Below are 16,611 nucleotides of genomic sequence, written 5' to 3'. Positions count from 1 at the left end.
GTATAAATTTTCCTGGTATCAACAAACAAATCTTAAATTGGAAAATCAAAGATATGATATTTACAGTTTTTAGGCATTTAAGAACATCACTTTTCAAGGCATTGCAAATTTTCAAATAGCTAGTAAACATTTTTTCCCAATACTCGGTCCTAAAAATACTAAAAAGTCTGCATAGAAAAATGTAACAAAAAAAAATAATAAAAATGGCTGGATATTTTTGATTAAAGACAAGATAAATTTTTGTCAGAGAAGTAGAATCTTTGTTGTGTTAAGCAACAAATTTATATGATTTAGACTTTATTGTTATATGCACTTTTCAGCATATAATACCAAATCTTTCTTGTGTTTATATAACATAGCATTATGTTTCATCATTCAATAAATCAGGAATTTCAAACTTAATGAAGGGTTATTTTGAGGTAGTTCTCAAAACCAATTTTTCCTTCGAGCACGAAAGTCTTACATATTTTCGTCTGAGAAATGATTTGTTTCATGGACTACTTAAATATTCATCAAATATTAAACTACATCTTTCAAATCAGTCAGGCTCTTAAATAGAACACTCTGCATGTATAGAACGAAGTTAAATATAAATACATCTTTACAAGATATATATGAATAATAACTCCCCCCACACTTCAAAGAATTTCAGCTCTGCGTCTAAGCACTGTGAAGACACAATGAATGGCACAATAATATTATCACCAGCTTGCCGGGCCTAATGAAGATTTCTACCCTGTGTGGCGATTCTGCATGCTGTACCCCCTCTTCTCTTCCTTCAAACTACACGGAGAAAATGATTGGAGCTCCATAACTATTCCACATCAACGTCCCATTTCTGTTGGTGGAATTCTTAAAGTGAAATCAAGAGTCCAGTTGAATTGTTATGAAAAGTATAAGAATGTGGACAAAATACATAACCATTTAACCGTTTAAGTTGGTTTATGAACATAGACCTCAAAGTTTATACTCGAATTAGAGGTACAGCAGGAAAATGGGAAAAAAAATGTTTTTTTTTAAGTTTTTGGCATTTAAATAAATGGTAATAGTTTGAAAAGCACTAGATATTATAATGGTCTCTAGAATGATCTGTCAAATGTTAAGACAGTTTTATAACATTAGGAATAAAATCTTTTAAAACGTAAATTTGAAAGTAAATATATTTCATTTTCAGTGCAATTTTTTGTAATTCCATTTAAAGATGTATTAAACAGAATAAAAATGTCAAGCAAAAATGTTAGATTGATATCTGCATTAGTTTTTGAAAAATTCAACTTCATTGGGAAAAAAACAGTTGACAAAAAATATTTGTAAGTATTTTTCTATATGTCGAATTTGCGAAGAAAAAGAGATGGACTAGTCATTGTTGATTATCAGAAAAAAATGGTGAAAATGAAATTAGGAAAAAAAAAAAAAATTGTGGCACTGAGTTTCGAAAACAATAAATGCTAATATATGATCACTAGAAAATATAGTAGCCCTTCTTTATTGAAACAGAATGTTAGTTTTAAATTTACCTTCCCCCCCCCCATCTGAATTGACTTTATCAATGTCATTAAATTGTAGAGCAACATTTTTAGAATCAGATTCTTTTTCCAGTTCACAAATCGAAAAAAAAAAAAAAAAATGGATGTAGATTTCCCATATTTTTCAAGACTATTCCTAGGACTTAAAGGGAAAATCATGTACTTTCCCTGCCCTCAGAATACAGCAAAATAAAATTCCAAGGATTTTTAAGGAGTGTAGGAACCCCATATCACTTCAGACCAGGCAATCTATACCAGCAAAAATGCCTATTAAAATATCTGAACCTAAATCTGCAACCACACCATTTGATCCAAACATACGGTATCAAAGTAGAGGATGACAGACGGCAGAATATAAAAGGAGAAACTGCAAAAATACAAGACATGTCATTGGAAGCCTCCTCTTGGCATTGGTACACATCCTGGTTGCATCCATGTATATGAACCCCATGCATCCATGTATATGAACTAGTTTAATGAAAGCACTCTAAAGGAATAAAACACATTTTAAGATACCTCAAAAGAACTAAGGACAGAAAGCTGAGGTTCATGAAGACTGGTAAGAAATTGCAAGTCTACTTGGATGGTGACTGGGGAGAAGACGCAAGTGACCGAAAGTCTATTAGTGGATACATGTTGCTCCTTGCAGGGGCACCAATATCATGGTCAAGCAACAAACAAACCACCACTGCTTTGCCGTCAATTGAAGCAGAGTAACTTGCAATGAGCCACACTGCAAAAGAAATTTTGTGGGTTAACAGCCTACTAAGAGAAATATTGATAAAGTTCTCTGTTCCTCAAAAGGTGCTAGTTCACAATCAAGGGGCAATATTTATTGCCAAAAATCTTGTCATATTAGAAAGAAGCAAGCATATAGATATTAAATACTTCTTTCTATGTGATTTGAAGAACCCAAAACTTTGAACATGCCCCATTCAGTGAGGATCCTACAGACTTACTAGCAAAGTGAGTATCCAGGAAAGAGATATGAGACTTAAAGCATGGGATGACATACTTTAAGTACTATAGACCTGATCCAAGTTTGTAACTTGGAAACTTACTCCAATGTATTTATATACATTTAAGGATTGTTACTTAAATTTGTATTGAGTATTAAATATATTTTTATTTACTATTGTATGTGAATTTGCCAATGTGACAGGCAAGGGTAAGTGTTGTAAAATGTCCACAATTTTAATTTCTTTGTTTCATATATTGCATGTAGTAATGCATTTTTCATTTAGATTCATACTGTCAAATTGACAGCAGTTTCATTGCTGACGTCGCTTATACCATTGAGCTACCAACCTTGTCTCATATAAAGTACATCTCTTAAATGTAACTCTCTAGTGTAGCTCAATAAATCTGATCAAGTTGGGCATTAAATGGTCATTTCTTCTTTCAAAAATTGATGAAATATTATTCAGAACATGGAACAATAGTAAAAAAATTAAAATTGCACAGAAATGAATCTTCTTATAATCAATACTCCATAATGCAAATTTAAAAACTATAAGCAATGATGTATTGTAATTTTACTAATACAATAATTTATTTTTAAGCTATCAGAACAGCATCCTGTTAAATTCGAAAACGGTAGTTACAATAAATAATCAGTACTTACAGCCTCTTCATTATCAATAAATGGGTCTGTTTCATCATAACCCATTCCTTTATCAATAAAATCTTCACATAATCCTAATTTTTTCTTCTTTTTCCTCCCAGGTTTAGGGTTCTAAAACACAAAATAGTATGCTTTCATTATCTAATTTCAATTAGTTTTATTACAAAATGTTTCCGACATGACAGAGGAAAACTGAAAATACGGAAATTCCTCCAAATCAAAATATGACACAAGAAACACAATAAAAGTAATATTCATCTTAATTATTAGATATTCATAAATAAATCTTTTTCATCTGAATACCTTACAATTCAAATACCTTAAATGAGCAAAAGTGTAAAGATAAATTATTTCGATTAAAGCAAATTTTTAAAGAATATATATTTATTTAAAAGCAAAAACTTTACAAAAGGCATTAATAAATATCTAAAGGGTATGATAAAGAAATGTAGAATGTCTATAAAATAACTGAGAGCATTCTCTCCATGACACTCATATTCTTCCACAAAACAACATGTTTTGATGAAATTTCGTATAATAATCAAGAGAATCTAGTATGCATTTTTTATGGTTCTTTCTCACACTGAATGATTTGGTTCAGAATTTGATATTTTTGCACAGGCAGATAATATGTCAAACTTCATTCATCTAACTCATTGTAGCTTGCATTATATACCGATACGCGCAGATAGTGCAACCTTTCATGGATTAATCCCAAATTATCTATATTATAACTTTAATGACTAATATCATTAACAAGATTTTATTATGTTAACAGAGACAAAGTCTTGAAATAACAGAAAAGAAACAGAAATCTCATTTATTTCCATTTTTGAGAGAGCGCATTCATATGTATATGGATGGACAGGCTTGCTTTGGGCGGGTGGGAGGGGGGGAGTAAAAAGTTTAAAACATGGAGATTTGTCAAATCTAAAGATTGCATTTTTCGGTAATTGTTGTACTCTTTGCATATAAAAAAGTAAAAAAGAAAAGGAGAGCGGGCCCTTACTTTCAAAATAAAACATTTTCACTTACAAGTATTACTGTTTTAATTAAGCACATAACTGTCATAAGTGTATATACATAGTTCTAGCATTCTAACTCTTTTCGAATTAAAAAAATTTGACATCCAGAGATTTTTTTTAAAGAAAACTCAAGTTCATATTTCATATATAAGAACACAAATGATAAATTTAAACAAAATGCTTGCACCATTAACATTCAAATATGCCATTACTTTATTTCTTGCTATTGCTAGATGCTTAAATGAAGAATACTAGAGATAATTTGTATGCTCATCTCGGCGAATATGTAGAATTCAGTTATTCGCATCACATTCTTAACAACGGCGTCTACACTGCTTTACCTGATACTGATTTCACACAAATTATATACATAAGCTGAGACAAAATTCATCAAAAAAAATTTTTATATTGGCAATGAATGCAAATGCCATAAAACTCAACTTTGTCATAAAATAAAGAAGTAAAGAAATACAGCATACATAAAAATATGTTAAAAACTGGGCTCGTGGTAACAGATTTTTCACAGGGATATCGAATTACACATTAGAATCCATGAGTAAACTTATCAGTACAATACGGTGTAGTTACTTCCGCTAGAAACCTTATTCAGTTCATGAACTCAGACTGTCAGTTATAATTTTATTCCCCTTGATGGCTATTCAGATAGTAATACATAAAAAACATTAACTTCCTTTTTTTTTTTTTTTTTTTTTTTTTGTAAAAATGCAATAACATTCAACCATCAGCCAAAAATTGATAGATTTTTCAGGGTTTTCACTGAAAACGGGAAAAAATTCCCTCTGTTTTCCCTCTACGTATACAGGGTGAGACAGAAAAACCTGGACAAACAATTTTTAATATAACTTTATTAAAAATAAACTAACAAAATATAACAAATAATAATAAGAGTAGACTTTTACTAATACATAAATTTTATTGTTTTCAAAGTGGCCACCTTTTGCAGCGATGCAGAAGCGCAAACGCTTATTAAAATTTTCAGCAATGGGCCGCAAATCTTCAACCTTTAATCTATCCCATTCCCGACGAAGCGGTTGCTTTAGAGAGTCCAAACTTTTGTGTGACTTAGTACATGCCCTAGACTCTAAAAATGGATCATACACTGTAATCCGTGTAATTGAGATCTGGGGAGTCGGGGGGGGGGATATCACGTGCGAAAAATGCGCCTTGAACCACTCTTTTGTCTTTTTGGCCTTGTGAGCTGGTGCGAAGTCTTGTTGAAACGTCCAATTACACCAATTTACACTGCCGAAGTGCGCTTTGGTCCACGGAAGTACAACAGCTTCTAGAATGTCCCGCTGGCAGACTTTTTCCTTTATTTAAACGACATCATCCACAAAAACCAGATGTTTTGTCACTTGAGCAAATACCACCCCAAACCATGACCGACTTTGGATTTGGGGATAATCAACAATTGCCGAGGTGCTTGGAACGTCTACAAACCGGATCCTATTGTTCGGGGAGTTACGAACTTGTTGGACGTAAAAGAGTTTCTCTTTAGTGAAAAGAAATTTTTCCAGAGCTGACTTGCGGCCCGTCTCAAAAGTTTCCGGCATTTTTGGAGTCGCATGAGTTTATTTTCTTAAGTGAGAAGCTGAATTTTTTGAAACTTGCAAGGCTTCAGTCAAAGCTCTGTTTTTGGCAATTATCGCACTGATTGGTCACTTATTCCCATTTCACGAGCGATCTTTCTGATTGAAACTCTCGGATTTCGTTGAATTCACTTTTTGATTATTGAAAGTGTTCACCATACGTTTTCGTCCACTTCCTTGGCGTCAACCATTATTTCCAAGCTCTTTGTAACGGCAGATTGCACGAGTCACTGTTTGCCGAGGCCTATTATGCAACTGAAAGATTTTGCATTGTCATTTTCCTTGCTTAAACAACTCTTAAAAAGTAGTTATTTTGCTTGACATTGTAAAAAAGCAAAAAAAACAATGGGTAAACTATGAGATACATTATTAAAATTGAAGTGGTAGACAAAACGAAATGAATACAAATTAAAAAGAAATTTATTAACTTCTATTCTATGCTGCAATAACTTTGCCCGAGGGTTTAAGATATGAGAAAATGGGCGAATAGCACTCATGTAGTTGTTATAATGGGATATGATTTTAAGGAGTGGAAAAATCAAGGAAAGGAAGCAACAATTTAACATTGTTCGAAATGATAGCATATTAAAAGAAGGTTTATATTTGCAAAACGGAAAAAACAATTTACCTTTATTTATTATCTAGAATTTAGCAATACAAAATTTATATATTAAGGGGGGGGGATATATCATATATCATACTCTTTAATTGAAAGTCACACAAAATTAAAGACTTTTATGGAATAAGACACAAAACATTTTTGCTATGATGCAAATCATTAAACTATGATTTAACAAGAGAACACTACAAAACAAGATTTCTATTTATTTATTCATTCATTTTTGAAAATTCAAGTATTTGGGCATTAATTTCTGCCGATTTTAAGCCACCAGTCTCATGAAACTAACGGATCTAATCGGTAAAAAAATAAGGTGCAACATTTCTGTATGGCCCAGCGTACATTTTTTAACTATTTCACTTTCAGTGAACATATGTGAAAATATTTCCGATATATCATGGAAAGAATTAAGGGACGAATGTGATGCAGCAAATTTTAATGCCCATAAAAATTCAGCTTTAAATTATTGTTTTTGAACTAAAAAGTTAAAAATCGGTTTATTTTCGGACATTAAATCTGCCGTTTTTGGATTTGACGTGGCATTCCTTTTAGATACCAAGTCCAGCATCAACGATGACTCTTTTGAACAGGCACACAATCTTGTATGTTTTCTTTTTTTGGCATGACTTGTAAGTACCTGTTTTCCTACTTTATTTGAGCTTATTATCTTTTTATAAAACGAGAAGTACGCAGAAATTTGATTTATGGCATTTCTCGAACCTATTCAGCAAAACCAGGATTGATTTTTTTTTTCTATCCGTACGATTCGTAATACAAATGGATTTTAAGCAGATCATTGATTTAATAATACTTTCTAATCCATTTTGAATAAGCTTACAGTTTCTCAAATAATAAACAAACCATTCAATAAACTCAAGTATGGTAGACTAAACACCAGCGCACTGCTTCCGCAGATTGAATGTTAATAATCCCGCCAGAGAAATATATTCCATTCCTTCGCACAGTTGCAGAAGTCTCGCGCATGCTCATTAGTTGCAATTCAGGAATCGAATAGAAAAAGAACAAGTGCCTTGCAAATCGAAACTGGAATGTTCTATACAGGAAAAAAAGGGAACAGAAAAGGGGCAAATTTCCACATTACACAATCGCAAATGACATTGTTTCGTTTTTGGAAGTTATAACTACGATCTTTTATACTTGCTATCTTAAGAGGTCGGCATTTTTTTGGATTAAAAAAAAAATAACTAAGAAACTTAAAATTCCCTGTATATACCCTGTTTTTATTTTTAAAAATTCAAATTTCCCTGCATTTTCCGGTTTTTCCTGTTTTCCCGATGGCGTGGCAACCCTGTTTTTGTAAATTCTCACAGTAGTATTTTATGCTATTTAGTAAGAGCCAGATGTTCCTTCATTCTCATATTATTATTTTTTTTTGGCAACAAATAATGTTTGATTCGAGCAAGAAAGTTGCAATTAATCTATAGTTTATTGCAAGGATATTTCTTATTAAAGCATTGTAAACGACAGCTCTTCTAATCAATTGAGCATCTATATTATAAGACTTGTAAGAAGAATCATTCATTAGAAGGTCCAGTTGTAATGAACGAAATAAGAGGTGTAATGCGCTTCTGTGCACGAAGCGAAGTTTCTGAACAACAGTAGAATCGCCAAGTTCCGTAGCTACTTAATTTCAACACTTTGAAATACAGCTAATAACTAAAAACAATCTATCATTTTTGCTCAAATATAATTTTAAATAATATGGTACCTTTTTGCGATAAGATGCAGCTCATTAAAGTTGATTGACACGAATAAATGTATCTTATTTCAATGTTATTAACATTAGGTCAATGAATTTCGATGCTATAATTTTATCAAAACAGGGAAAAATAAGCAAACTCAATAGTGATTTTTAACCATCCTAGAATTATATATTTTTGATTCCTAACATTTGCACATACAACTCTCAATTACCATACAAGTTTAATTTTAGAAATTTGAATAGAAATTATTTAGCTGTTAGTAATTGATAAAAGTTAGCAGTTCATGCAATTTGGAATAATTTAACTTTACTTTTAATAATGAAGGTATATATAGTTTCTTATTACTAGCAGAAATGCACTGCATTATGAGCGAGCGAGGCAAGCTAGGATCATGAAATAATCTTAAAAAAAATCGCAGCGTTATTATTGAAGATTATGAGCGGAGCAAACAGGGGAAATGTCACCCCCCAGTTCAAAGAAGATAATCTTCTACGTCTTCATTCTGAATGTATTGTAGCAGTTTATGAAATTTAGAACATATTTTGATCTATTCTATTATATCAAGCAAACACTAGAACGTGTTATTCACTCAAACCATAAACTACCTTCCATTTTAAAAATAAGAATTCATACAATTTTTCTACCCTTCCTATTCTAAAATATATATTTAGGGGGAAAAAATAAGATTACAAGAAAATTAAATATGTGATATAAAAAAAAAGATTAGATTTAATATTTTATCTAGTTTTTACAACAAATGAAATTAAAAATTATAAATTTGTTCTATATTTTTAAACATGGGGTTAATATTAACATTTTTAGCATTAAGTGAAAATATAATTTTTAAAATCAGCAGCAGTGTTTTTCCTAAAGGTTTATCCTACACTCCTTAATAAAAGCACCATCACTCTCTCTTCCTGCATAAAAATTGTGGACTTTTGAGAAGTTCCTAAACAATACCAATGCTCAAATCTTTACTTTCAAGGTCCTACACATCAGTTTTGTACTTTGTAGCACAGTAAAGAAAACCAAGTATGCGTTTGGATGCATTTAGTTTAACGATTGTCACTAACATTTCATGCGAAACAACAATATTAGTAACAGGTCAAACACAAAATTCCATATACTTAAGTGGTTGTGTTTTTAAGTAATCACATTTATATGCAAGTGAACATTCAGAGCGACAAATGGTCAATCTGTAGACAGATTTAGTTCAATATTTGATACATATTCATACTTTACATGCTAAAACTTGTTTCAAATTTCCTTTATCTATTTTTTTATGTTTTGTAATTAAATAGAATAATTATATTCAGACAGAGGGCAGATAAATTTCCTATGAATTGATTTCTTTCAGAATTTGATAGGAATCGATAAACTTAGTGTAAAGTCCACATGCACAATTTAATCTCTCTAGCTGAAATTGTCTAGTATTTGTCTAGCTTTGAATCATGCTGATAGACATAATTCCAAAAATGTGCTTTGCAGTCTAAAACATGGAGATTTGTTAAAACCTTGAAAACGAATTTTTTGACAATTACAACGGTTATTCTCTGGATTCTTTATACACAAAAAAGTAAAATGTGCTCAAATATCCACCTGCTGACAATTTTTCATCACGCTTTAATGAAATAATTTTGTAATAATTAACCAGATAACCTTTTTGCAAATAATTAACCAGATACTGCTCTTTGACACAGTAAAGGAAAAAAGTTGTTATTGGAAAAGGGTGCTGTTTCCAATCTCAAAAATTGAACTTGATAAAATATAAATGTTAAGGGTAGAATTTAAATGTTTTCAACTTCATTTTAATTGTTAGTTTTGATCAAAACAACTGATTAGAATAATGATCAACTAACCATCAATCATAAATAGAAGACTATAAAGAGAACTAACATTGACAAATCTTGTCCAAAAATATAAAATTAATGTTTTGATAATTGCTTTATGATTTGAAATTTATTGTATTTGTCTAGGAATTTAGTATTTCAGAATAATCCAAAGGTGAATGTATCCATCTTTTATTTCAATATACTATAAATAAGCTTCTTTAATGCATGAAATTTCTATTAATACTATTTTAAAATATTCATGACAGTGAGCAAAGAATGCCAAGATTTTCCGCGTATTCAAAGGAAAGAAAAAGGTCTCGCTTTCCGAAGTTCAAATCAAATCCTTTCGACAGCGATGTAAATAACTGGATCGGATTCTGAAGACAATTCCAAAAACATTCACGATGATGATAGTACTGATTCGGATGACGAATTCCAGTATAATTCTGAAAGTGGCAGAAGTTGGTTCATCAGCAAGTGATTGAATGGAAAGTTTTCCGCTATAGCAGACAAATTATAATAATTCTATAGAAAAAATGAAATTGCGTTTTGCTAAAGACGAGATGTCGATCAAAATGTGTGTTTGTGAACTTTTGAACTTAGTTTTAACGTAAGCAAAGAACGGAGAAATTTTCACTTAGTGTGTTTCTTTGTAATAAATTAGAGACCAGCGACAAGCACTGGCGACATAAGGAATAAACGTTCGATGAAATGATATACCTGTAAGAAGAGTCAACTCTTCCAGAAGATCTTATTAATAAATGGGATTGAATACATATTAGAATTTTGGGAACTTCTTCCATTCTTCTTGGGAATATTCTTCTATTGCAAATTGAAAGTGAAAAGATATTAAAGCTTGCTTGCTCAAATTTCGCGAAGAATTAAAAGTTTCAAAGAATTAAACAGAAAGATAAAATTCACACTACAGCTTGCATTGTATCTAGTAGAAAGAAAAGAGCTACTAAAAATGACAAACAATGCATATTTTGCAATCAGTTCACTTCATTTGCATTGAGTTCATCTCAAAGCTTTAATGCTTCTGATATGTCACTGCATGGAAAAGAGAAAAAGAAATGTGCTTTGCCTGTTTAAAACAAAGTCTAATTCGAAAATTTCTAGAACCTATTTGAGTTTATTGCATGCAAGAGGAAACATAACATTATGCATCTAAATATAAATCAAACAAAACAAGGTAAATCAGATTAAAATACAAAGAATTAGACACAAAAGTTTTCTTGTTTCTGAGAAAATCGTTTACATTGTTAACGGTATTGGCAAAAATCAAGAATAATGACAGGTTTAGAATTGTTCAGGGATTGTTTGAAACTGGTGCTTATGGATTTTTCATTTGAAAAATAAAAAAGATATTGTAGATAAATTAGAATTGAAACCAGTAGATAAAGAAATGTTGAGCTATATACTTCGGAGAGGGGGAGCAGCGAAATTCAACAAGAATCCCACAATGTCTATAATATTACACTGCAAAGCTTGCATTCAAATCTTAAGCACATTTCCTGATATATTTGAAAATAAAATATGTCATGCTATTCCATGTATACATGTTTCTGATATTTATCCCTTTTGAGAAACATACAGTAATGCGATACAAAAGATATCCCTGAAATAGGTTTATTAAAAGGAGCAGATTATCTTTAGCATCATTGGTTGGATCATTTGAGCCTACTGATAATCTGGAGCCAACAAAACAAGACTTGAAGGTAGAGAAATAAACACTTATTATTAAGCATTATTTGCTGCGAATAAGTTTTCAAAATTTCTATATTCATAATTCTTATTGAATCTTTTAACCACAATTGCATCTATTCCTGTACTTTTGATAATTACACCAGTAAATTCAACTTACATATTTTTCTTCGAATCTCCTGGCAATTTCTTGTAACTCAACATCTTCATCAAGAGAAAATGGATCATCACTTCCTGGTTGTTTGGATTCCCATTCTTGATTCTATGAAAAGAAAGAAATTAGAGAAAATTCTAGAAATTAAATACAAGGTATGTTTTTAATATCATTTTTATAAAATTCTGAAAAAGTATACTATAATGGTTCGGTAATTTGAATTATAAGTTCCGGTGTTCTAACAAAATAAAATGACAAACAACAAAATCTAATAATTAGTTAGCTTTGCTCAACTGAAGAATACAAAAGGGGATAAAAACCATAACAGATGCTTTGATAGTTCTGGCAACTCAAACCAAAATTTCTTTCGCGCAAAAATAACAAAGGCATGTACAAAGTGTGTGTGAATCTGAAATTTTTTTAATTTTATATAAAGAATGATCTAAAAAGTTTGAAAAGAGCTTTGATTACCTTTATTCGTTGAAAGTGAGAAAGAATTGTATGCTGCAAAGGATTTAAAATTAAGTAAGAATTAAATATTGATGAAACTGTCCCATCATCACTTTTTCAAAAGTTCACTATATTTTTTTAAAGCTTCCTCGGATAAAATTCATCAAATACATTTTATATTATATATATTTCTTTTCATTTCTCTATATCCAGACAATAACAAAAACTGCAAACTTTTGTATTTACAATTGAATTATAATAAAGGGGAGAAAAGATATATTATTTTCCCCCACCATTTAAAATGTTATTTCATCAGTAAACATATGAACCATATATATATTAAGTTTAGATATAAAAAAAACTATTGAAAAATTTGTATTACAAAAACATCAAAACAAACTATTAAAATTCTAGAAATGATTCAAAAAAAGCTCACAAAGTATTCTCAAAATGTTTACCCTTCATTTTAATGATGTATCACTATTTTCAGGTCAACAACAACAAAAACTTCGTGAAAAGCTTCGAAACGTACGCAACTGGATCACGACGTGTTTAACAGGATTCCCTGAGTCTCGCATTTCGTTTTCTTATCTTCTGCTAAAGAAAGAAGACTGAGCAAACTCCGGATATGAATCCAAAAAGCTACTTATTGTGACTGATCTAAATCATCCATCGGTTGCAGCTCATCCATCTACAAATGGAGAGAAAAGATTTGACGACAAGCCCCGGTCCACAAGCCGAGCTACATTACCACCCATCCATTTATACTATGATTTGCAGGTCGGAGTGACCTGCTTGAGGGCTTACTGTGGCGTAGACGAAATAGCAAGTAAAATAGGTTGAGTGTTTACATGTTAAATTATCTCACTATTTATTGAAATTGCCATTTAGGGAATTTGTTACATTTATACTTATACTTTCTTTTTACAAGTGACAATAGCACTGCCTCCAGAAAATCCACTACAAAAGGACCATTTCAAAATATGTTATGTATATTTTTCAGCTGTTAAGATGTATTCATAAATAAAAGTTCAAACAAGCAATTTTTCATTCCAAATTCCACACCACAAGGAAATAAAACTTCCTTTCCTAAGGTATCATGGATAAAAAACTATTTGTATCATTCTAATAATGATTACTGAAGGATGATTGCTCCATTCTCCAGCAAAATCATAGAATATTGTTTGCAAAATGTCTGCCTATGTACTGTTGGATTAACAGTACATAACAGTCGTACATTTTTTATTATTATTATTATTATCCAATTAGATAACACTTTGCATTTCAGAAATGTAATATTCTACTGATTGAATTAAGAATTCCATATAACACTTGAAACGTTCATAGATTATACATAATTTTTGGTCGAAGTATAACGTCTTAGAATGATTTTATTTTAATTAATAAAATTGAGAAGCGATTATTCAATGCCCTTCAGACATGGGCAAGACAGTTAAAGAGCTAAACATTTTCAGAAATAATCTTGGACAAAAACCAGTGGAATGAAGTGACTGAAGCAAGTGAATGTAAATTGGATCCTAGTGATATTTTATCAAGTACTCAATAGACACATTATATAGTTTCAAAGCTTTATTTGTTGCTTAATGCTTGTCCTTGAGATCGCAATACTGATAGTTCATTAAATCCTCTATATTTGGCATTAAAAAAAAAGGTCAGTTGAATATCACAGTGGAAGGTCGGAAATGAATAGGTATATTAAATAATCTGCAATTTATTTTAATTCATTCGTTTTTTGTAAAGTTATTTTACTACAAAATATTTGATAAATGCTAAATACAGTAAAACCATAAAATATAAAAACCCCATAACAAATGTAAAATGCCGGGCATAATACAATCTTGGAACACACACACACAAAAAAGCTGAACTTCATAAAATAACAAGTTGCGTCAAAATAAATATAGGTAAGTAAAATAAATACGATTAACTGAACAATAAAATGAATAAATTTCAGTCAAAAAGGCTTGCAAAATAAAAGAAATATAGTGGAATTATTTTTTTAAAAATTAATCGATAATAAGACTGATAAAACTCGATTCCGAAAATGCTGAAATTGAGTTTCTATGGAAATATGCAATGCCAGAGATGTGCACGTGCTTTATAAATGCATCCATAAAATTAATTGTGGATATATCTGTCATTAACATCTTATACTTTATTTATATTTTGAACAGCCTTTTCATAACAGTAAAAATACATTATCTCTCTTTTCAGCTGTTACTAAAAGAAAATGGACAATGCTGCTGTCATTAGACTGTGTACTATGTTTATTCAGGCATAACTCTACTAATGCATCAAATATGTTTACTCATTAATTTAAAGAAAATAATGCTCATAAAAATATTATTTATATGCTCAATAAGTTAAGCAAAATTATATGAATATATATTATCAATATTATATCTTTATAAATATTATGTAAATATATTTTAAATTCGCACCATGTCAGTGCAATTTAAATAACATAATAAAGCGAAAGAACACGAAATTTAATTACACAGATAAAAGAAAAAAAAATTCTATTATGCAAATTAAAATTAAATCACCGAAGAAAATATGAAACAAAAAAAACACAATCATTTGAGTTAAAGATCTATTAAAATTGCGTTATTAAAAGACATTTATACGAATTTATCACGTGAGCATGAATTGGTCCCATATATTTAAAAGAAAAATCGTTTGTCCTTGTGATAATCTTTCCCTCTCCAGAATTAAGAAAATGGCATTCCTCAATGTTAAACGTTTATAAATTTCTATATACATTCTAATCTAGGTAGAATCGTATGTATTATCGATTTTGTTTCCAGTACTTGCGATACCAGATTTCTGATTTAAATACGGTTCCCGATTTTAATAGTCAATTTTCAACAAGCATATCTTAATTTTAAAAATAACAAGTATGCAGTTTGAAGTAATGTAGTACAAAAGGAAAATTTTTCTATTCGATTAATTCTATTTAGGATATCGTATCAAAATATAAAAACTATCTTTCTAATAATCAATAGCAAGATTATTTACTTGAAATAAGCCTTATAGCCTACCTTATTTCGGACATTTTTACCATTTACAATAGCTACTCATTCCAGTAAATTTTAATTCTTGTTAGATTCATTTTTCTAGAAACTTTCTTGGTTTTTCAACTTATTTTTATTTAAATGATTTACACTTATTGTTAGGAATTAATAAGTATTTGAAGAAAAATAAAGATTGATTTTCGAAATATATTGACTGTAAGAACTTAAAATAAATAAATATTTTTTTCACTTTTTTTTCTAATTATAACTAAGTTAAATTACAACAATTATTAATTAAGGAAACAAAATTTTATAAAATTATTACTTTCTCGTTTTAAAATGTTTAAATTTTGCTGAGAAAAATAACTGGTTTAAATATAAGCTGGTTTAATTGCGATATTGCTGTATATGAATAAATTAAACATGTTTTCCTCAGTTTGCTTTTTCCGAAATCATGCTTATTACAAAATGATAGACGTCAAACACATTTTATGCAACCTACTTGACATTTTTATTATAAATTCACAAATATCAACTTAATAGATTTAGATATCGATTTTTAAATATATTGATTAGAATTTTTTTTTTTTTTAATAGCGGAAGTGAAAAATATTAGATGTTTTCTAACATTTTCTATATTTCCAACTTTTTTTTCTCCGAAACTAATTTAAATATCTAAAATGGGATGCCTTATAATATTATGTTCATTAAGAAGATTCATAAAAAAAAGTCACCAAGTATAGAAAATTGAATAAGAAGAAGCGTTTTTAAGAAACTAGTAATTTTAAGAAAAATTTTTAATGTTTAAATTTAAATCTCTGAACAGGAAAAATATTTTTAAAATCTAAATTTCTGAACATTTTTCATCTAATAAACAAAGCAAGTTTTGTTGAAATTGTAAAAAAAAAATCTTGTGATACCAAGTCTTCTTAAAAGGTTTATTACATTCATAAAATAAAATAATCCTACTATAAAAAATTCACAGAGCGCAAAAGTGTAGCCGAAGAGGGAATTCAAGTATGCGCTACAGTACTTTTCCTGCTGCGGTCTTGATGCAGTTTAATTACAAATTACACAAGATGTTGTGCTTTTTTATAAAATTAGAAGTACTGAGAGAGAGAGAGAGTGAAAGAGAGAGGTATTTTATTCCAAGATGTATGAAAGAGGTGGTAAAACTCCACTGTTATATTAAATTGTGATGGATGCAGTAATATTAAAAGGAAAAAAAAATTAGCATGTTTTTATTAAGTACATTCTGTCCCCTTTAGATTTTTAAAAGAATTTTAGATTTTTTTTTCTGCATCAAAT

General features: G+C 30.0%; 1 protein-coding gene across 1 annotated transcript in view; it reads right to left on the bottom strand.

Moving 5' to 3' along the window:
• Nucleotides 1-16,611, bottom strand: part of LOC129960042 (ubinuclein-2-like) — a 158,544-nt gene that overhangs the window by 94,397 nt on the left and 47,536 nt on the right. The window contains exons 2-3 of the mRNA XM_056073059.1: nucleotides 11,825-11,926; nucleotides 3,151-3,261 (exon numbers count right to left, since the gene is read on the bottom strand). Coding sequence (XP_055929034.1) covers nucleotides 3,151-3,261; nucleotides 11,825-11,926 — 213 coding nt within the window. The remainder of the gene's footprint in view (nucleotides 1-3,150; nucleotides 3,262-11,824; nucleotides 11,927-16,611) is intronic.

This window comes from Argiope bruennichi, chromosome X2 (genome assembly GCF_947563725.1).
Source record: "Argiope bruennichi chromosome X2, qqArgBrue1.1, whole genome shotgun sequence".
NCBI lineage: Eukaryota > Metazoa > Arthropoda > Arachnida > Araneae > Araneidae > Argiope > Argiope bruennichi.
The sequence above is the reverse complement of the archived record's forward strand: the minus strand, read 5'-3'. Positions and strand labels throughout refer to the sequence as shown.